The sequence below is a fragment of the Eretmochelys imbricata genome, chromosome 9 (genome assembly GCF_965152235.1).
Source record: "Eretmochelys imbricata isolate rEreImb1 chromosome 9, rEreImb1.hap1, whole genome shotgun sequence".
In the NCBI taxonomy this organism is placed as follows: Eukaryota; Metazoa; Chordata; order Testudines; family Cheloniidae; genus Eretmochelys; species Eretmochelys imbricata.
In genome coordinates, this window is record NC_135580.1 from 8,449,455 (window position 1) to 8,470,317 (window position 20,863).

Consider the following 20,863-nt stretch of genomic DNA (forward strand, 5'->3'; position numbering starts at 1 on the left):
TGCCCAGTGTCATTCCCTGGGGGGCCCAGCTTTGCAGCAGAGCCAGCCAGCCCCCTCAGGGCAGAGGCAGGGGCCCGGGGCTCTCCCCAGAGCAGCGGCTCAGGCCTGGGTGGAAGCAGAAGGCTGAATCTGTCATGTTAAACAAACCAAAGAAACAAAACTAGTCTAGGGCTGGCCGGGGGATTGGCCTGGGCCACGCACCCCAGCTTCCCCGCAGCCAGCAGGGAGCAGTGCCCTGGGCTGGGGCAGCACAGTTCTTCATCACGCGACTGGGCGGCTGCTCCAGACCGGCTCCTCCTCCTCCCACTGGTGTCCGGCTAGCGGCTCCAGGCCTCTGGGGTGTCAGCTCTGAGCTTCTCCTGGGCTTCTTCTGGGGCTGCGGAACAGAGGCAGAACCACTGAGCAGGGTTCGAGACAGCGAGCAGGGGGCTCGCCCAGTCCTAGCTCTGCCCTTGGCAAGCATCCGGGCCAGGCCCCAGCGGGACCCTGCAGTGAGGCTAATCTCGGCCCATGGCTGGGCTGAAGTGGCCAAGCTTGTACTCGTGAGGCCACTGGCCCGGGGAGGAGTCTGGGCAGACCTGGAGATCCCTCAGCAGCCGTGGAACCTGTTCCTGGGAAGGGAGGCGCCTTTGATACCTTGGGACGTGGCGACTCGGGGCCCACCCTCCCGGATCAGGGCCCACCGACCCGGCGCCGAGTGGATCAGGCACGCAGGAGCCATTGGAGAACACTGATCCCCAACCTGTGCACAAGTGCTGCGAGGAGGGCAGGGGAACAGACCGGGGATGGACAGACAGGCCTGCCCGACACTCACCCCGGCACCGGGCGCAACAGCGGGTCTCCTTCTTGGCATGACCGGAGCAGGAAGCGGGGGAACATTCCTGGCGCTGGCAATGGGTCTCCCCGGACTGCAGGGGAGGAGAAGGGAGTTAGACAGGGGCCCGGTGGGCCTGGGAAGAAAACCAGGGGCCTGGCCGGGTGGGGGTGTGGCCAGGAGGCCTGGCCAGGTTGGAGAGCAGGGGAGGAGGGCACAGGGGGCCTGGCTGCCCATAGGTCAGTGCCCAGAAAGCCTGTTATCCAGCCTCTGATGACAGAACTCCCTGCCCCCTTCACAGCATGGGGCCTCTGGTTCCCCCAAGGGCTCAGAGAGGCTGTTCCTGGGCTTGTGTCCATGCAGCGATCCCGGGGGGCGATCCCAGGCACTCACCACACACCAGCAGGTGATGCACTTCATCTCCCCAAAGGGGGGCACCGTGGGGTGCCAGCTCTCATTGTTCATGTACCACTGACGCCCAAACCGGCAGGCCCGGGGTCCGTCTGCCTGCATCACGTCCGCCAGCTCGGGGGGGCTCTTCTCCGGAGCTGCAGGGAGCAGAAACACAGGCAATGCCCTGCCTTCGTGTGGCGGAGCGGGTGTCCGCCGTGCCCCCCGGAGATGCCTCCTCGCCCCTCAAGGCGGCGTGCCCTGCACGGGGTGGAGCAGGAGACAGAGCTTCCCCAGACTCGGCAGAACGCGGCCGCAGAGTCCGGAGGCTGGCAAGGGGGAGCAGGGATCCGATCAGAGCGGGGGCCCATCTAACCTGGCCTCCTGCCTCGAAGAAGGGGTAAGACTTCCCCCTAGTGGGCAATCATGGAATAACCACCCCGAAGTTTCTTCCCAGCTGGCTCCCCAGGAGTGTGTGGCTGGCAGGAGGAGGAAGCAGCCAGCCCACATGGGTGGGTGCAGGAGAGAGGCGGGCTGGGACCACAGATCCTCCACGCGGACTGGCCTGCCCAAGGGGCCGAGGATGCCAAGCCTAAGATGGGGATGGAGCCGCAGCCTGGGGCAGCTGAGCATCATGGGAGCGAGAAGGGTGGCCCACCCTGCCCTGCACTAGAAGCCTTACGTGAAACCCTCGGGCAGCGGGTTCAAATCCAGTCCAAGCTGATGGTGCTGGCTGAAATGAGCTGGATGCTCTCAGCCCAGACCCTAGGTGCCCGCACTGACCACCGCCCCACAGCCAACGGGTCATGGGGCGCAAGCACCCTCCACTCCACCCCTTCCCCACTCCCCGGCGTGGGGCTAGGCCCATTGCTCCTGTGGGAGCATCAGGGACTCCCGCTCTGGGTCCGGGCAGTGATCTAAGCCAGCTGGAGGAGGGGGGGCCTGTGCAGCACCCAGCATGATGCGGCCCCCAATCTCATCCAGGGCATGGGATGTTTGTGCATCCATGCCGGGCCTGGCAGAGCGGGGCCCTGACTGCAGCTAGGAGCCCTGGGCACGGCGGCGAGGCAGACCATGGCCACGCATGGTCCGGCTGGAGGACGCACCTGGGCACTGCTTGCAGCAGTCGGACGGGCTGACTCGGATGGGGTTGCTGCAGGTCAGGCGTGGGCACTGGACCTTCTCACAGTGCACTTCACCCGTCGCGCCCTGAATGGAGAGAGGATGGGGTGGGCTGAGACCACATGGCACCAGGAACCCTTCACCAGGGGGCCAGAATCCCAGGGTCAGGAGCCAGAACCCAGCTCTCAAGGGGCTGGGAGGAAACCCAAGGGGAAAGGGAGTTGCTGGGGGCTCCTCACTGACTAGGGGCACATTCTCTCCCATCCCCCCACACTGGGCTCTCACCTGCCCCATGGATCCCATCCCTGGAGCACTCCTCCATGGCACACCCAGCCCCAGGCCTCTTCTCTTGTGCTGCAGGAGGGGGCCCAGGTTCAGCTGAAACACAGGGCCATGCCAGGAGGAGCCATGGCCAGCGCTGGGCCCACAGGGCTGCCCCTCCCTGGACAAGGGCTCCACGGTACCTTGCAGGTGCAGATGGCGCATTTGATCAGGCCAAAGGGGGGGACCACAGGGTGCCACCGGGTGCCAGCTCCTCGCCATGTCTTGTCGCCGTCGAAGTAGCAGCCTGGGGTAGCAGATGGGGAAAGCGTTAGAGATCCGGAGCCAGGCGGGGCAGAGGGGCCCAGAGAGAGCCCTGCCTCCCGGGTCGGGTCAGGGCTTACTGCCCGCCCTCCCCTCCTGCCGGGCAGGACTCACCCTCGCTGCTGTCCCGGGCCTTCTCCGCTCTCAGCTCTTCCTGGCTTGCCTTCCTCTCTGTCCAAACAAGAGGAATCCGTGAGGGACAGACACACGGACGCTGGCTGGGCCGGGCGCTCTGCCACAGCTGGGCCAGCTGCCTGGCACTGCCAGCCCCTTGCTGGGGATACACAGATGCCTCCAGAAGAGCTGCAGCCTCCTCCCAGCTCCCCCTTCAGCCCAACACACCGCTCCAAGGCAGACTGCCCCTTCTGGGACCCCCTGAACATCTCCCTGGGCCCTGTGTCACAGGGTGTAACCCCCTCCTCACCCCCACAGCCCTCCCCTCTGTCAGCAGCCCCCAGCCCAGTACCTTCACAGACTGGGCAGCACCGGTCCTCTAGGTGAACCTGCTGGGTGCAGTTCAGGGGCTGGCAGAGGATCGGGTCGCAGATCACCGTACGCTTCTGCAGGAGGGGAGGGGCGGGGCGGGGGGGGGGGGAAATCACACATCTCATTAGACTCCGCCCAGCAGAGGGCATCTGGTGCCTTTGTAACCCCAGGGAACTTGGGATGTGGATCAGCAGCAGGGGGAAGCTAGGGGTTGGCGGTCACCCCTAAACCCAAGGGAGGGGGCACAGCCCTGGGGTTGAATCCGTGCTGCAGAGATGGACAAGCCGTAGACAGAGCCCACCTGCTCCCCGGGAGCCAGGCTAGAACCCTGGGCTTACAGCGCCAAAGCCGCAGGCTCAGCCCTGTGCTCTCCCCCGAGGCAGCAGCAGCCGGTGATCGCTTATCCCCTCTGGAAGCAGGCTGTCGGTGGCTACAGTGGCACATGCAGGTGCAAAGCCAGTTACACACTCAACCCAGAAGGGATCCCCCCCCGCCCAGGCCTGAAGCGGCAGCCCTGCCCCGGGAGCCTACTCTGCCCACAAGCAGCCCACCCGGGGCTGCCGGGAAAGAAACGCCAGGCTCCATATGGGACGTGTCTCCCTGGTCCACAGCCCCTGAGCAGGGGCAGCCCAGGACCAGAGAGCTTGAGGTCCCTGCCCCCCATCCTCCCCAGGGGCCTATCTCCGGAGGGGAAGGAGCAAGAAGTGACAGGGGTGCAGGAGTTCAAGAGGCAGCTGGATGGGTGCAGCTTTACGGTGGGCTGGATGGAGAAAGGTGCCAGCTGGGGGGGAGTGCCTGGGGGGTGGAGGGTGACAAGGAGCTGGCAGACAGAAGGACCCAGCTCAGCTGGTGGAAGCCTGGCACACCAGGGCAGCTGCCAGCATTAGGGTGGGGATGGGGGTGCGTGTGGGGGGAGGCTGACTGAGAGGCCGGCCCCTCACTCCCACCCTGGGGGTGGCTGCAGTGACCAGGGGAAGGCAGGCACCCCTCCTGGCTCCTTGGCCTTAAGGAGCTAAATGCAGACCAATGCTGTGCCCAGCCCCACGGACTCGGTCAGAAGCCATGGCAGGTGCCAGGGTGCGGCAGCAGCCTCGGGGATCCCTTGCACCCACCTGGCAGCTGCAGAGGGAGCACTTCCTGTCGTAGGCAGGGGCCCAACGAGAGCCGTGTGCTCGATGCTGCCCCTCAAAGAAGCAGGAGTTGGGGTCTTTCTTCAGTTGCTCGGGGTCCTTGGGCTTGGGCTCTTCTAGGAGCTCATCCTCTTCAGGGGCCAGCCGGACGCCCCCCGACTCGCACTGGTTGGGAATGTGCACCTGGCAGGGAAAGGGCACCAGCGGGTAAGGGGCAGGGCTGCAGGAGGTGGGGGGGTTATCAGCCATGGCCTGGCCCAGAAAGTACATATGAACAGCCAGGTTGGGTCAGACCAATGGTCCATCTAGCCCAGTGTCTTGTCTTCTGCCAAGCGCCGGTGCCAGGTGCTGCACAGGGAATGAATGGAACAGGCAATCAAGTGATCCAGCCCCTGTTGTCCACTCCCAGCTTCTGGCAGTCAGAGGCTAGGGACACCCAGAACATGGGGTTGCATCCCTGCCCATCCTGGCTAATTGCCATTGATGGACCCATCCTCAGTGAACTTATCTAATTTTTTTTTTTAAACCCTGTTATAGTTTTGGCCTTCACAACATCCCCTGGCAAGGAGTTCCACAGGTTGCCTGTGTGTTGTGTGAAGAAATACTTCCTTTTGTTTGATTTAAACCTGCTGCCTGTTAATTTCATTGGGTGTCCCCTGACTCTTGTGTTATGTGAAGGAATAAATAACACTTCCCTATTCACTTTCTCCACACCAGTCATGGTTTTATAGACCTGTGTCATATCCCCCACAAGTCGTCTTTTTCCAGCCAGACAGTCCAAAATTTTTTTTAATCTCTCCTCACACAGAAGCTGTTCCAAACCCCTAATCATTTTGGTTGCCCTTCTGCGTATCTTTTCCAACACGAATATCTCTTTGCTGAGAGGGGGCGCCCAGAGCTGCCCACAGAATTCGAGGGGTGGGCACACCAGGGGTTTATATAGGGGCACTGGGATATTGTCTATCTTGTTCTCTCTCCCTTTCCTAATGGTTTGGAACGTTCTTTAACCTACGCAAAGGTGGCGCTGCTGAGCCAGGCCTGCAAGGGACAAACTCGCCCTGCCGCCTTCCACCCCGAGCTGCTGCCAGTCACGGTCCCCCTCGCCCCATGCGCTGCCCCCGCCGGATAGCGCTGGGGCTGCCAGCCAATCCCGCCTGCATCCCAGAGCGCTGCCCCCTGCAGGATACTCTGGCCTGCAGCTGGACAGCGCAGCTTGCACCTGCCCCATCTCCCCGTGGCCAGGGAAGCCCCCTACTTCCCCTCCCTGCTGTCGGGAGAAGAGGATTGAGGAGAATGGAGGAATTAATGCACGTTTTCTTTAAAGAATAAACTTCCTGTCCAGCTCTAGCCCTGGCACCCAAGCAGCGGCCAGCCCTGCTACATGGTGCCAGCCAGAGCAGTGCCAGGGGATGCCAGGCAGCAGCTGCTCCTGTTCCTGCACGGTCAAGCCCCCTCCCTGGGGAAGCAAGGCTCCCGGGGTCTCCGGGGCAGCCAAGACACAAACATGCTGCAGCTGATGAATAGCGAAGAGGCAGCTGGAGGCGTCCCAGCCAAACATAGCTTCTGGGAAAGCCGCCGGGGCTCCGGGCCCAGCCAGGGAGCGGATGCTGCTCTGTCTGCAAATATCCCCTCCCGCTGGTTTTTCCATCCTGGGAGCCAGTGGAGTTAGCACCCGGGAATACCAGGGGCAGGGCTGGTGCCAGGGACAGGCCCCGCTGGCCCAACACAGCAGCTTCTGAGCCCGGGGCCCTGAACCCGGACGAGGGGGTCAGCTGGAGGAGCAGGGGCGCAGAGGGGCCGAGGATGGGGAGAGACCGAGCCAGGCTGCTCCTTCCACTCCAGCTAGCCTTTGCCTTCTCCTGCAGGGGTCGGGCAGAGGGCAGGGCAGGAAGGGCATTAACTCTCCGCTTTCTGGCTTGGCCCACACCCCCTCTGGGAGCACTGATAAGGACGGGGCATCCTGAACCGCTGTCGGGAGGGAGACCTATGCTCTGGTTGGCCTAATCCTTGCAGGGGGGCAGCATGTCCCGAGTTTCCAAACGTCAGCTGAGCCGGCTCGGAGAGGGATGGGCTAACGCGTGTCTTTCCATCTCCTCCGGTCTGGCTCAGGCTGCGAGCGACAGAGTTTGGGCTCGTCCCAGTCCCTACGGCACAGCAGTGCCCAGCACGGTCCCTGCACAATTTGGTACCATCGGCGGTGGCTGCTCAGCAGAGGCCTGGGATGGCAGGGGGCTGCAGGTCAGGAGCGAGGCATCAGCCCCAGAGAACTCTGCACGCAGTGCTGGGTGGCCCATTGCCCCAAAGTGGCAAAGGAAGGGCAGGGAGCTGGTACCGGAGGAGCCTGCAGTGACATGCACTCTTGGGAGGGTGGATGCATGGGCTAGCAGGGACGCTGGGTGCTCCTTGCTCCTGTCCGAGGGATGCGGAGCGGTCTCACAGCCCGGAGCAGGGTGGCTAGTGCTGGGGTCCCCCTCTCCTGGGCACCCGGGTGGAGCAGGCCCAGCAGCACAGCGCCCCCAGCCCGCTGCCGGGGTGGGGGGGGGGTCGCTGGCCCTGGCAGGCTGCGACCAATCCGGGCTGAGTCAGCCTTTGGCAGGGCCTGGCGCCTGGCTGGGTCTGGGACTCCCGCAGCTGCTGCCCAGGGAGCGGAAAGCCGGAGGGGGTGAGTCAGTGGCACCTACCCTCCCCCGCATCTCCCCGCGGGGGTTGACTTTGGTGCTGACTTGCAGGAAGGCCGTGCCCTGGGCCAGGTGGTGCCGCAGCTCTGCGTCCAGGTCCTTCACCACGCCCTGGGCCTAGGCACAGAGGAGGGGGGCATTAGAGGGGCCCGTCTGCTCCCCTGCCCCGGAGCCAGGGCCAGCACAGAACTGCCGAGGTTATAGGGGGCACCGTGCTCTGGGGCGGCGCTGCTCCGAGAGCCCGGTACCCCCAGCCCCTCCCGCCAAGGGTCCCCCCTTTCTCCCCAGCCCCTCCCCCAGGCACCCTTCCCCCCCACAAGGGCCCCATCACCCCTCTCCAGCCACAGACCCCCCAGCCCCTCCCCCAAGGACCCCCTTCCCCCCCAGCCCTGCCCCAGGCACACCGCCCCGCAGGCCCATCACCTCGGTGCCGTAGAAGCCTTTGAGGAGCCGGGTGTGCTCATGGCCGCGCTCGCCCAGCTCGGCGACGCCGTGCAGGTGGGCGCTGATGGCGACGTCGTCCGACTTGCCGAGCCCGCCCACCACGATCTCGTAGTGTAGGTGGCAGTGTTCGTCCAGGGAGACCCAGGCGTGTCCCGCCGAGCCGGTCCGCACAGGGGGAGACACCAGCTGGCCAGCCAGGGGGATGGGCAGCTCTGGGCACAAGGGGCACGGGTCAGACACGTGCTTCCAGCTATGCCAGCAAAAGGTGTCACCCGCCCACTCTGCAGTCCCTGGGGCCAGCCCCTGGGGTCCCTGACCTACAGAGACCCACCCACCTCATGCCCTCCAGCCCAGTGGGGCTGGCAGCCGGGTGAGGGGAAACAGGACGCCACCCAGCAGCAGGTACCTGAATATCGTGCCAGGAGGCCGCTGTACAGCAGGGAGCTGATCTGTCCCCGCACTTCCCCCTCCTCAAAGTCCTTGGTGGCCACGTTGAGGAAGAGCTCGCTCTGCAGTAACATGTGGGTGTCCCGGGCGTTCATGTGCTGCCAGGTCCCGCTGGCCTGGCCAGGGTGGGGGGAGAGAGGTTAATGAGCTTGCTGGGGGATCCGGGGAGAGAGACTATCACTTACTTTCAGAAGCACCCAAATAGAAGGGGACAGAGCACCACGCTAACTGGGAGTGGCCTACCCGGCCACACAACCCTGACAAAATGCACCTCCCATCCTCCTCCAGGGGCTGTGCCACTATGGGTAACAGTCTACTACTGCTACCAGGTAATTACTCTTTTAGCTCAAGTGATTGATATCTGTACTGTGGTGCTGAAGGTCCCAGGTTCAAACCCTCTGCTGAGGCAGGGGTGTTACCCCCCTGCCCATACATACTGAAACAGCATGGACCTTGCCCCAGAGATCTTATGTGGGGCTGGAGAAAGGGGTCGGACATATAACATGCTGAACTAGCTACAGCCAGATGACACTATCTTCTCATAACAGTACAGAGGGAGTGAGATGGGGCTGGTTAAATATACAGAGACTGGCCCCCAAATCTCTTCCAATCCAACCACTTAGCCTTCCCAGCATGGCATCTGCCCCTTCCACATCCCAGCCACATGATCAGCGGAGGCAGATTTAATGCCCATGTGCAGAGGGGGATGGAGAAGAAGGGGCTCCACAATCACTATTGATCTCACATGAAAGGTGCCCAGCCACTGCAGGGCGACGAGCGGACGACACGAACTCAGTGGGCTGCCCCACCTGGCATCCTGTGCTTAGCTCTGTGCCCCTCATCTCCCAGCGGAGAGCAAGGTTCAGAGACTGGCGACAATGGCTCAGCAGCCTGGCTGGGAATTCCCGTCTGGAGAGGGGCTGAGATGTCTGGGACAGTTTAGAGAAGAGATGTGATAAAGGGCTACAAGAGGATGGCAGAGGGGGACAGTAAACCCTCCCCTCATACAAGGATGAGGGGACGCTCGTTAAATCTAAGAGACAAGTTCTAACACTGACCCAAGGGAACAGGATTGTCCTAGGCATGTGATAAACCTTGTGGCAATGAGTCCCCCAGGCATCACTGAAGCCAAGAATTCATTAGGATTCAGACCAGGAGGTGGGTAATGAGAACATCTCCCGCTACATTAGAGTGGGAGAAACACTTGCTAGGCGGGATATAAATCCTCAGGCTTCAGGGCATAAGGGCTGGCTGCCTGGGGTCAGGAAGGAAAGTGCCCTGTGGGTAAGTTATTCCATAATTGCCCGCTAGGGCATTTTTCACCCCTTAGTCTGGCACTGGCAATTGTGTGAGCTAGACGGGCCTCTGCTCTGATCCAGCAATTCCTATCAAATCAGGAAGGGAGCAGGAGCCAAAGGGGAACATGCAGCGTGAGATTCCACCTGGACACATGCAGGCCAGGGAGTAGCCTCTACAGAGCTGGCAGGAAAGCCAGCAGGGGCAGGGAGGGCAAGAAAGGGCTTTGGAATCTAGTTAGAGAGGAAATGGGTCTATTCCGATGGGAGGAGAAAGGGGGAAAACGGAGGCCGATCTACACAGCCCTGGGGGAAGGAGCGGCTCAAAATCAGCGAGAAGAGGCTGGAGGAATGAGCAAAGCAACAGATCAAAGGTGACAGACGTCAGGGGTGATTCTGCAGGGCCCTAACCCAGGACAAGTGCCAGGTGGGTGTGAGACGCTGTCACTCCGCTCTAGTGTTGGGTATTGCGCACCCCCTGTGCCATGGTGGAGCACCGGGCCTGGAATACACACATCTCCGGACTGGACAGTACCCCAAACTGCCCCAGGGCTCTTGGGGTTTGGATCAGCCCCTCTCCAGCCTGGAACTCTCCCCCCAGTATTTGCCACATGGATTTTGCCTGCAATCTCTTTAAGCTCCTCCTCAAGGGAGGTGCCAGCTGCAGCCAGGGCCAGGTTGCCCAAGGAGTCTTGGCTGTGCCTTTTCTCCACGGGTTTATTCCCAAGGCCTTTGCCCTGGTGATCGGGGCCCAAAGGGCCTAGCTGGATCTGGCTTGTTCTGGCTGACTGGTAGTGGTGGTGGGGGGCAGGTGGTGGAGGTAAGTAGCATGGGGGTTCTGGAAAGGAAAACTCCGCTCTCCCCTGCTCACATACCCAGAGCCCCCATGACTTCATGGAGAGCTGGCAGAGGGCAAGAGGGGGCCCAGGCTGCTGTGGCAGCACTAGATTGGTGTGGCTAGGAGAGCTGTCACCGGGACGGACCAGGGGAGCCATGTGGCTCAATGCCGCATGGAGAGGGGATGCAGTTACTGGGTAGCGCAGGGACATCGCTGAGGAGAAGGGAGGCCCTGGCCAGTGAAACACCCCAAATCTCTGAATCGGGGGCAGAACAGACACCAGCCATAGTGGGAGGGCTAGAGACAGCACAGGGGGAGGATAGGGCCGCGGGGGACGCCAGAGAATGGAGTCATTGTGACATGAGCCAGGAACCAGAGCCCTGCTTGAGAACAAACCCCCAGGATCTGCCTCTCTCCAGCAGCCTAGCTTAGCACCAGCTATCCCCCTTGGATCAGGGCCTCCTGGTCCAGAGAGCTTCCAGTGGGCAAGCTGGAGAAGGAAAGATCCAGACCCCAGCCCTGGGATCCTGACCAGCCGAGGGAGCGGGCAGCACATCAGACAGAAGCTTGCCATGAGGCACAGCCCCCTCAGTGGCCAGTGTGATTTGGGGGTGACAGATGCAGGAGTCTGGGAGTACAGAGTGCAGAGCGGGGAGAGGGTCTTTCAGCCGGACACAGCTGTCCCGGGCCCTGTTCCCAGGCAAACAGAAGGGACCGGAGAGAGGAGCCGCCCAGGCGAGCTGGAGGGAGATCCAGAGGACGAGGCACGGGTCCACATCCAGGGGCTCTCAGCCAGTGCACCAGGATCTGGTCCGTTAGACTGGACAACGGCTGGAGGGAATGGCCCCACACTGCCCCCACAATCATCCTCCAGGGGAGGGGTCTATCCAGGGCCCCCTGGATGCTTATCCACCCCCAGCGTCTACCCCCGGCAGGGCGCTCACCAGCCCCTCCCTGTAGCTGGGCGTCATGTCAAGCAGGATGTTGCGTTTGTTCTTCCTCCGCGGCTTGGTCTCCAGGGTGACGCTGGTGACTTCACTCGCCGTCCCTGCTACCTGGACCTGCGGGGAGGCATGGGGGCAGCACGTTAGCAAAGCTCCCCAGGAAAAATCAACCCAGCTGCACCCGTGGGCGTGGAGAGGGGGCGCGGTGGTCCGTCCACCCATCATTACCGCCACTCAGCACTGTGCATTCACAGCACTGTGGACGTTACCCGCATTAACCCGGCAGCCCTTCTGCAGGGGCAGGGCCATTAGCCCCATTTCACAGGTGGGAAACCAAAATTCAGGACAGGGAAGGGAAAGGTCGTGATGTACAGGCTCCCCCCCCAGCCACAGCCACACCCTCCCTCCCCTCCCAGGGCTGGAAACAGAACCCAAGAGACCCGACTCCATGTTCCAATGGCAGGTCTGCCTGAGGTTCCCAGCCTGCAGAGGGGGGATCACAGCTCCCAGGGGCACATGGACAGGTGTGTGTGTGTGTCCCCGACTTTTCCTTTGCCTTGGGAGTGCTCAGCTCCCCACTCCCCCAAGGACCTGCTTTTATACCGCCTCTTCCCCCTCCCCACCCCGCGAGGTTCCCGCCCACCCGCCACTCTCCACCCTCCCCCAAGTCCCTCCCTGAGCCGCCAAACAGCTGTTGGGCATCAGCGATGGTGCCCCTGATGAGCAGGGGTGGGGAACAGCTGTGGCCAGTGGGCGCTGAGCACCCACTATCCCCCCCCCCCCGTGGGTGCTCCTGGAGCACCCATGGAGTTAGTGCCTATGCCCTCCCTGCTGGGTCCCAGTGTGGAAAGGGTTGAGGATCAAGGTGCTCATGTAGGTTTCTCCAAACACTCACAAGTGTAGCCTGAACCCCATGTTGCCCCTGCACCGACCCTCCCTACCTGGTACTCCAGCGTCCCGTTCTCATGGAGCATCAGCTTGGCAGACCCCACAGCTCCTGTCTTGGTTGGCAACAGGGCATCTCCTCCGCACAGCACGCTCTGGATGGCTGTAATCAAGAGGGGCCACAGGGCTCTCAGGCATGGCATCCAGAGCCACCCTGTGCCCCGGGTGGCCGCACGGCCAGACCCACAACACCATGTGCTAACCTGGACCTCGGGCTGCCCCCAAGGGAGCCAGGGCCGATGGGCCACCCTTCCCTTCCGGGGGCCTCCTGGGGGGTGGAAGGCTCTGCCCTTTCCTAGGAGGCTCCGCCCTCTGACACTCCCATTCCAGCACCCCATGCCCCCCAGCGGACCCAGCAGTCCGTTTCTTCAGCTCCTAGCCTGCTATAGCGAGGCCTCGACGTCCTGTCCCTGCCACTCACTGTCACAGCTCTTCCTGGCAGTGATGTAGCCGGCGATCTGGCGCAGGTGCCTGCCCTCCGTCTCCGCCGTGATCTTCAGCTGCCCCTGCGCAAGCCACAGCATCTCGCGGCTCGACAGGTCGCTCAGCACCTCCGCGAAGTCTGGGTCCTGCGGAGACAGCCACCGGGAGGAGGGGAAAAGTGCCATGGCTTGGCTTCCAGGGGACAGCGGGGAAGGGGGAACGGGTGGCAAGGGGGCTGCTTACCTGCATGGTGATGTTGGCCCTGACCTCACGCAGCACCCGGTTCTGGTGCAGGATCCGGACCCTAAGTGAGACCCAAGGAAATTCTGCAAAGGCAAAGAGCATTAGACAGGCTGCCCGCAATGATCCCCTCCACCCCACACCCCCACAATTCCCCCACACCCAGTCCCTCCTCCAGCGACATTACACAGCCCCTGACTGCCCCCACACAGACCCTTCCATCCCAACCCCCTCTGCCCAAGTATGCTCCGCCTGGTGCGAGAGCCCCAAGGCTGCTCCAGGCCTTGCCTCGCTGTCCCCACTTACCTTTGTCTGCCGGCTCCAGCAGCCCCTTGGCCATGAGGATGAAGTGCAAGTTGTTCTCGGTGTCACTCAGGGTCAGCATGGCGATGCCCCCCGTGCCCATGTGGGTCGGGTCCACGGAGGTCAGGATGGCGCTGAAGGTCTCTGGGATTGAAAGGGTAGAAGGTTGTGAGGGTCAGCCCGGGGTGGGGGACGGGCAGGGGCCCTGGGGACACAGATAACCTGGGCGTGGGGGCAGTGAGACATCGGGCATCCTGAATGTGCTGGCTGGGACTCGGGGCATTGGCTGCCGCGGAGACCCCAGCCAAAGGTACTGTGGCCAGTGGGGCCCCCCATGCAATGAGGCCCCAGACACCCAGGGCTCTCAGAGCTGCCCCAGGGCAGGGGCAGCGGGAAGGGGACAGTTACCTGCGAAGAGGGCCCGGTGCTTGATGATTGGGCCTTGGATCTCGCCGGCTGGCTGAGCCTTGGTGACCAGGGAGATGCGGAGCTGCTCAGACTTCAGCAGCCGGGTGGAGGGTTTGTGCAGATTCCGCCACATGCCGCAGATCTGTGGGGAGGGGCAGCTGGTGAGTGGGGAGGGCCGAGGTAGAGAGGGCAGGGCAGCCCGTGCCAGAGCCAAGGGGAGAAAGGTTCAGGAGAGCGTAGTCCCACGGACACGAGGGAGGGACATCGCTGGCAATGGGGCTGGCCCAACGGAGGCAGCACGGAGAAAGGAAGCGGCCCCAGGAGGCACAGAGGCCCGTGGGCAAGGGTAGCTGCCTCCTGCCTGGCCCAGCCCCGGGCCGCTGTCTCAGCTGCCCACGGCGGTGCCACTCACCATGCCGTCCTGCAGGGAGACGCTCTTCTGCACGGGGTGCTCAAACAGGACGTTGCCCTCGGGGTCGGTGAAGCGGACGCGGCTCGGCGGACCCAGCCTGCGTGGGGGGGAACCGGAGCGGCTGAGCGAGCCAGGGTGGCCAGGCAGAGGGGTTGGGGGGAGGACACACTGGCCCTGCCTGGCCCCCGAAAGCCCTAGCTGTGACTCCCAGAGCTGAGGCCCTTCACCCCAACACGAGTCCCAGGGGAGGATCTCCTTTCCAGGGCCTTGTCTGGTTGATCCCTGCCCCATGGAAGGTCACCCAGCTTCCGGGGACTCCCTGACAGCCCCCATGGGGGCCAAAGGGGGTGTATGCAAATTCTCCTCAGTCTGGGGCACTATAGCGACGGCTACCATAGAAACACATTCATTGATTAAACCAGAGAGTGGGAAGATGGGGCAGATAACCCCCCCAGCTCAGCACCAGGGAGACCGGCTTCTCACTGGCTAGCCACATGCTGTGCCCTGGGGGCTGCCTGGGCCAAGGCCTCTGCAGGGAGGGGATGATCCCTGTCTCGGTGGCACAGACGCCGAAGTGCTGGGCAGAGAGGAGAACCGGAGTCGGGAGGAGACATCTCCCCGGGGATCTGAGAATCAGGGCTGAGCCAAACATGCAGTTCGTGCAAAGCCGGCAGAGAAGCATCAGGCCTGGGCTAGGGGCCATGCAGGGGCATCTCCGTCCCGCAACTGCATGCAACGAGAGCGTGCGTCCCCCTGGACGGCTGAGTTGGCAGACTGCAGGTGGGGGCTGGAAGTGGCTGAACCGGGTTTGTAACCAGGCAGGCTTCTTCTCGCGTATTATTGCGCTGCTCCCCTGAGACTCCAGAGAGCTGGGGCGGGGGACCCAGGGCACCTCCTCCCTCCCCCTGCCCTTCGGTCTGCTATGGGGCTTGCGTGAGCACCACCTACTGGCTCCAGGGTGAGGAGCAGGATGGAGATTGAAGCTTATTATTATCCATTGGGTTATCTGTCCAACAGGGGCCCCAATCCTGAAAGTGTTCCTGCATAGGCAGACCCCCTGCATTGGCACGGAGCCTGCTGATGGCAGAGGGGCACCATGCAGGCAGACCCCAGAGCTCAGGGCAGTGCCCCACTGACTCCAACGGGGTCTGTGCCAGCCAAGGGCTCCTCCAGCACAGAAGCAGTTGCAGGATGAGGACCTGGGATTGTAAACAACTTGGGGCAGGGGCCGGATCCTCTCCCAGGTCTGCCAAGTGCCAGGCACTCCAACGTGGCTAGAAATAATACGCGTTTCGCCTTCTTTGGCTACGCTGACTTCGTTTCAAATTAGTCACCACTTCACTATGCAAAGCCCTGGAAAAAGGGGGGGGGGGGGGCTGCAGCACCAGAGTAGCTGAGCTCAGCTCCCTCCTCGCGCGGATCCAGTTGAACCATCAGCGATCCTGAAGGTGGGGAGGGATTGATTGCAGGTCCCTGAGCCAGGCCTGGAGTGGCGGGGGCCTGCTGAAGGCGGTGCTAAGCGCTCCGAGGAGCGTGGAGAAGCAGCTGGGCTCGCCACCATGTGTGTTTGGACCCGGTTTATTGGATCCTTTCCCATTTTCCTGAATTTGTTTTTAATAAAAACCTTGAGGAAAGGAATGTTCCTGCCTGTGACGGAGTCTCTGGAGTCCCAGGGAGGAATTACCGGGGCTGTTCAGCTGTTTCGTAATGATATTAGAGAAATACCAGCTGCCTATCAGACGGGCTCTGAAGGCCTAATAGACAGGAAGCCAGCGAACAGTTAAACCCCAGAGACCGGCTTTGCAATAACCCTTTCTCAGCTGATAAACAAGAGGGACTTGCTACCTGCTTGGGCAGCCTGGCCCAGGGATTGGGCAGCTGGGGCACTGACCTCATCTTGCTCGTGACAGCGGGGTGAGTGGGATGCGAGTGCAGGGACCTCCCCGCACGGGTGCCCACCAACTGCCCAGGGCAGGCATGCAGAAGCAGCCTGGGTGTGCTACAAAACTGCAGACCCCCAGCATGGACACTGGCTGGAGGGCTGGAAATGGACTAGCCCACCCCCCAGTCCCATCTACGATCCATTCAGACTGCAGACGAGGAGGCTCTGGACTCTTCTGTTCAGCCTCTGGCTGGGAGTTTCCTTGGGGCTGTCCCAGAGCCTGGGGTGGGACTGACCTTTCGTAGTTGATGGAGAAGAGCAGGTAGGAACGCACGAGTGTGAACCTGGCTTTAGCCACGGCGCTGGACAGGGGCAGCCAGGGCTCCGCACCACTGGTCAGCAAGGCCACAAAGTCTGGGGGAGGAAAGTGGAAGGAGATCTTAGTTATTCCTTCAGCTCGGCGCCCTGGGATGTTGGGTTCTGCATGCAGGGGGGAGAATGCAAACTGCCCCCCAAGAGTCCCTTTCTCCACTGACATCGGGGTGGGGAGGGGACTGTGGCTCGCAGTCTCTGGGATTTACTCTTCTAAACTTAGCAAATACTGAATCAAGCCTGCAATACATCCCCAGCCCTCCTGCCCCATCCCAGGCCCATCGCCCCCCAGCCACCGAGGTCAGGCAGAAAACTACCTGTGCGGCTGTCGTCCCGGGTGAGGTCCTCCGAGCTCAGGTAGGAGCGATCATTGTAGCTCTTATGCAAGTCGTCCTCCTTATCCTGGAAATACTCGAAGCTGTCGAAGATGGGCTCAGGCCTCTTCTCCGGGACGCTGGGAGAGGCTGAAAGGAGAAGCATTACAACCATTCTTTGCATCTTCAGTGCAAGCGGGGCATGTGGCATAATCTCCATCTCTCCGAGGGGGAAACCGAGGCGCAGAAAAAGAAGGGACTTCCTCCAAAGTGACTCAGCGAGCCTATAGCAGAACCAGGAATGGCGCTCTGCTCCCCTGACCGCCTGTCCCTTCTGCTCAAAGCACTAGCTCACGTGGAACATGGCTTTATACGAGTACCCAGGATCCTGCCCTGGTGAGTGCTTTATGGCAGTTGCGGTGCAGGGGTTTCATAAGAGCTGAAATAAAACCTCAGCACAACACAGTAAACCCCCTCCATGGACAGAGCAGCCTGGGCCCCACAGGAAGCACCAGGGATGCACCTTAATGGCCACCTTGAGGCTTTAGGCTCACCTGCCTCTCCCACCGGAGCGACAGAGGAGGGCTCCTCCCCAGACAGCGGTGTTCCCGCTTACAGCTCCCGCCGAGGCCCCTGAGCCCCAGAGGGGCACCGATGTCTCAGGGGCCAGCTCGGATTCCATTCGGCACACGGCACGCCCGCAGCCAGAACACCAGGAGTGGGGGAGAGAGCACGGTCCCAGAGCCGGGGTCCGTGCCTGCCACCCGGTCCGCAAGAGTGCCTGGTGCCTCTGAGAAAGGGGCCGCAAGCCCCCTAGCGGACAATTGTGCAATAACCTTCCCACGAGGGAATTGTCCTCCTAACCCTGCTAACTAGTGGAAGTCTCTTGCCTGGAGGCAGGAGAGTCTGCGTGTCTCTTGTACAGGGTGTAGTTCCAGCCAGGTTTTAGCCCTAGACCCCTCCCCGCAAAGATCAGACCCTCAGATACTACCGTGATGGGCAGTCGTATAAAACGCTAGGGTGGAAAAGCGAACAGAACAGAGGGCAACAGAATCATAGCAGTAATAACAACAAAAGGTGCCAACACGAGCACCCCCCCCCCGCCTCCCCTTCTTGGTCTGGGCATTGTCTGTTTTGATTGTAAGCGCCTTGGGGCAGGGACATTGCCTTTGATTGGACTCTAAAGCCCCTTACGACGACCCATTCGTGAATGGGTGGAACATCGCCAACTTCACATGCCATCGGTTTCAAAGAGGCGTCAAAGTTTCGAGCACTGTCCTTCCCCGAGCCATTCCCGTCCCCCCAGTCTTTACCACCACTTGTTTCTCTCTTCCCCACTGCTGCCAAACAAACAGGACACTGCCTGCACGAGGGGCCGAGGGGCACCCACTCCACACAACGTCTGTCAGACACACAACGCAAACACTCTGAGCAAACCCCGCTTTCCTCCCATCGCTTTCGGGCCCAGCCACGCGCAGCGAGCGAGACCCGTCACACGGGAGCCACGCAATGTGGCTGTGACGTGCAGACAGTCCCAGGAGAAAGGCAGGGCCTCTTACCCTTTGGGCAGGTCTTGCAGCAGTGTCCCGGCAGCAGGACAGACTCACTGCAGGGCAGGGCGGGACAGTCGTGTTTAATATTCTTACAGCTGACTTTGCCTGTTGGTTTCCCTCGGCGATTCCTCTGCTGGGATGGAAGACAGAAATATTCTTCACCGTGCCCTCGTGTGGCCTGCTTGGTGAGAGACCCAGCTCCCAGCCCCACAGGGGTGACCCCATTCCCGCCAAGCCCCAGCTTAGCACACCTGCCTGCAAAACTCCTCAGCTCAGCCCCCCACAAACAGGCCAGTGCCCCCTTCACAGGCACCCCTCTTTTCGCAAAGGTCTCCTGCTGATCCCCTCCAGGCTCGCCCTGCATGCAGTCCCCCCGCACTTTGCCTCTTGGCTGCCTTAGAGCCATTAGCGGTGCTGCTGAGCAGCAGACCCCGTGTACGCCAGCCTCGGGTTCCCCCTCCACGGCTGTGCACAGCTGCTTCCCGGCCACAAGTGCCCCCCACTTCCTGGCTGTGTGTCTGGGCCCGGGGGGCCGGGCTCTGGGACCGAGGGCCAAGGCCCCCTTTGCAGCCCCCCTCCCCACTGCAGCTGGAGGAGCAGGGACCAGCCAGGTGTGTGTGCAGGACGCTGCCATGCTGGCGGTTTGCTCTGTGCCTCCTGTTACACGGGTGCAGGGATTCCCAGGAGGGGAGGCGCAGGGGGGTTGGCAGGGAAAGGCCAGTTCCACGCACAGTCCCGTCCCCTCCCAAATGCCCAGTTCCAGGAGAAACAGGGGGTGGGCTGCTGAAGGGCTGCAGCAGATGTGTCCTGCTCCTCAGAAAGTGATGGAGGGGGTAGGAGAAAGGAGGGGGAAGGGCCATGGCCCCCCTCTAAACAATTTCCTTTCCTACAGCTCTGTACTGCCCCCAGGGCTCTGTACTGCCTGTCCCCGCCCACCCCCAGCAGAGCTCTGTACTGGCCCCCACCCCCAGGGCTCTGTACTGTCCCTGTCCACCACCACCAGAGCTCTGTACTGCCCCCTGCCCCCAGGGCTCTGTACTGCCCCCCACCCGCAGGGCTCTGTACGGCCCCCCGTACTGTACTCCCCTAGGGTGGGAGGGGAGGGGAGGGGAGGTAGGTGCTCACTACCTGGGGCTGTGGAGCGCAGCAGCCAAGTGGGCGGAGGCTGGGCTCAGAGGGGAGTGCGGGGCCCAGGGTTCTGGGGGGGCCCCCCTGGGTGCTCTGGGAACAGGGGCTCCCCGCTTACCGGCTCGCAGTAGCAGACCACACAGTGCATCACCCCAAAGGGCTCGCCCAGATCTGGGTGCCAAGTGTCCTCCAGGGCATAGAACCTTCCTCCGAACGAGCAGCCTGCGGACGGGGAGCAACATCCTGAGAGCGGGGCCGGCAACCCAGGGCCCAGCCCTGCCACTCTGCCATCCTGCTGCACCCGGCCTGGGCCACCCCTGCCATCCCCCTGCAGCCAGCCCTGCCAGCCGTGCCCCTCATGCCATTCCCCTATGGCCAGGGCCCCTCCACCCAGCCTGTGCCAACCCTGCGGCCAGGGCACACCCCAAACCCCTAGCCCGTGCCACCCCTGCCATCTTGCTGCTCCCAGGGCACATCCTCTACACCCAGCCATGCCACTCTGCCATCTTACTACACCCAGCGTGTGCCACCCCTGCCATCCCCCTGCAGCCAGGGCCCCCCCCAGCCTGTGCCAACCCTGCAGCCAGGGCACACCCCAAACACCTAGCCCGTGCCACCCCTGCCATCTTGCTTTTCCCAAGGCACCTCATACACCCCCTGCCCATCCCATGCTTGTCTGCCTGCTGCAGCTGGCGCAGGGCAGGTCTCCATCCCCCCCTCCACCCAGCCCCTGGTGCCCTCGCGCTGTTGCGGCTGGCACGGGGCAGGGCTGGCTGGGCCAGGGGGCAGGGCTGAGAGGCGATGAGATCCTGCGCTGGTGAGACGTTGCCCGGCCCGGCCCGGCCCGGCCCCTCCCCGCCGCTGTCTCCCGTCCAAGCCGAGCGCACGGGGGGGTGTAAATCCATCAATGCGAACCAGATGGAGGCTGGAGCGGGTAGCTGTGCCAGGGAGGGCAGGAGTCGCTCCGCAGGCCCCGCTCACCCCAGCCTGGCCCCCCCAGCCCGGGGCTGGGGAACGTCCCAGCGCAGAGCCCCCGGCGGCCCCTAGCCGCGAAACCGCTGCGCCCCCAAGCCCCCCCGTGCCACCCTGGCAGCCGGGCTCCCCCACCCCGCGCGGGGCTCTCCTGCGCCGCCCGGGGGGCTCCCACCTGCCGCCCCTCCCCGCGAGGCTCCCCACCCCGGGCGGGGTCCCGCCTGCGGGCCCCCCCCCCACACCCCGGGCTCCTACCTGCCGCCCCCTTGGAGGGGAGCGGGTCCTTCTCGGGCTGGATGGGCAGAAGGGGCTTGGGACGGGAGGCTTCGCCCGGCGCGGGGCAGAGGGCGAGGGGCAGCAGCCCGGCCAGCAGCAGCGGCAGGGCGGCCATGGCCAGAGGGGCGCGCAAGGCTGGGGGACCCCGGCGTCCGGCTGCGCAGCGCGGGGCGAGTCAGGGCTCCCAGTGCCCAGGCACCGGCCCCCGGCAGGTTTTATAGGCTCCGGCACGGGCCGCGCGGAGCGGAGGCATCCTGAGCAAACAAAGGCTCCGCTAATGAGGCGCCGGCAGCGGCCGGCCCGGGGGATTAGAGCCCCCAGCGGGGGTCCGGTTCGCGGCGAGCGCCCGGGGGCCGGAGCGGAATGGGAAGCAGACGCGGGGCCGCGGGGGGCTTGTGGATTGGGCCCGCGGTGCGCGCAGCCCGCCCGGCCGAGCCGCCCAATGGCAGCCGGCCCCCGACG

General features: G+C 63.0%; 1 protein-coding gene across 1 annotated transcript; it reads right to left on the reverse strand.

Moving 5' to 3' along the window:
- Window positions 1-317: 317 nt before the first annotated feature.
- On the reverse strand, window positions 318-20,516 carry CHRD (chordin). Its single transcript, XM_077826643.1, has 23 exons — window positions 20,381-20,516; window positions 19,272-19,375; window positions 18,032-18,158; window positions 16,476-16,622; window positions 16,083-16,200; window positions 13,905-14,001; window positions 13,493-13,634; window positions 13,088-13,228; window positions 12,785-12,867; window positions 12,540-12,687; window positions 12,115-12,221; window positions 11,174-11,290; window positions 8,056-8,212; window positions 7,629-7,861; window positions 7,209-7,322; window positions 4,510-4,710; window positions 3,378-3,471; window positions 3,026-3,082; window positions 2,791-2,894; window positions 2,311-2,413; window positions 1,208-1,362; window positions 809-908; window positions 318-376 (listed from the first exon to the last, which is right to left on the reverse strand). The coding sequence occupies exons 1-23, from the start codon at window positions 20,514-20,516 to the stop codon at window positions 318-320; spliced, it is 2,844 nt and encodes a 947-aa protein (XP_077682769.1).
- Window positions 20,517-20,863: the final 347 nt, after the last annotated feature.

Bases quoted from the DNA above. Each gene is read 5' to 3' on its own strand.
- CHRD (XM_077826643.1), bottom strand. From the start codon at position 20,516: ATGGCCGCCCTGCCGCTGCTGCTGGCCGGGCTGCTGCCCCTCGCCCTC. The intron at 11,291-12,114 runs GTAGGGAGGGTC...GCCTCCCCGCAG, and splicing joins ACGGGACGCTGGAGTACCAG to GTCCAGGTAGCAGGGACGGC. The intron at 909-1,207 runs GTGAGTGCCTGG...CCTCCCCTGCAG, and splicing joins GCATCACCTGCTGGTGTGTG to TCCGGGGAGACCCATTGCCA.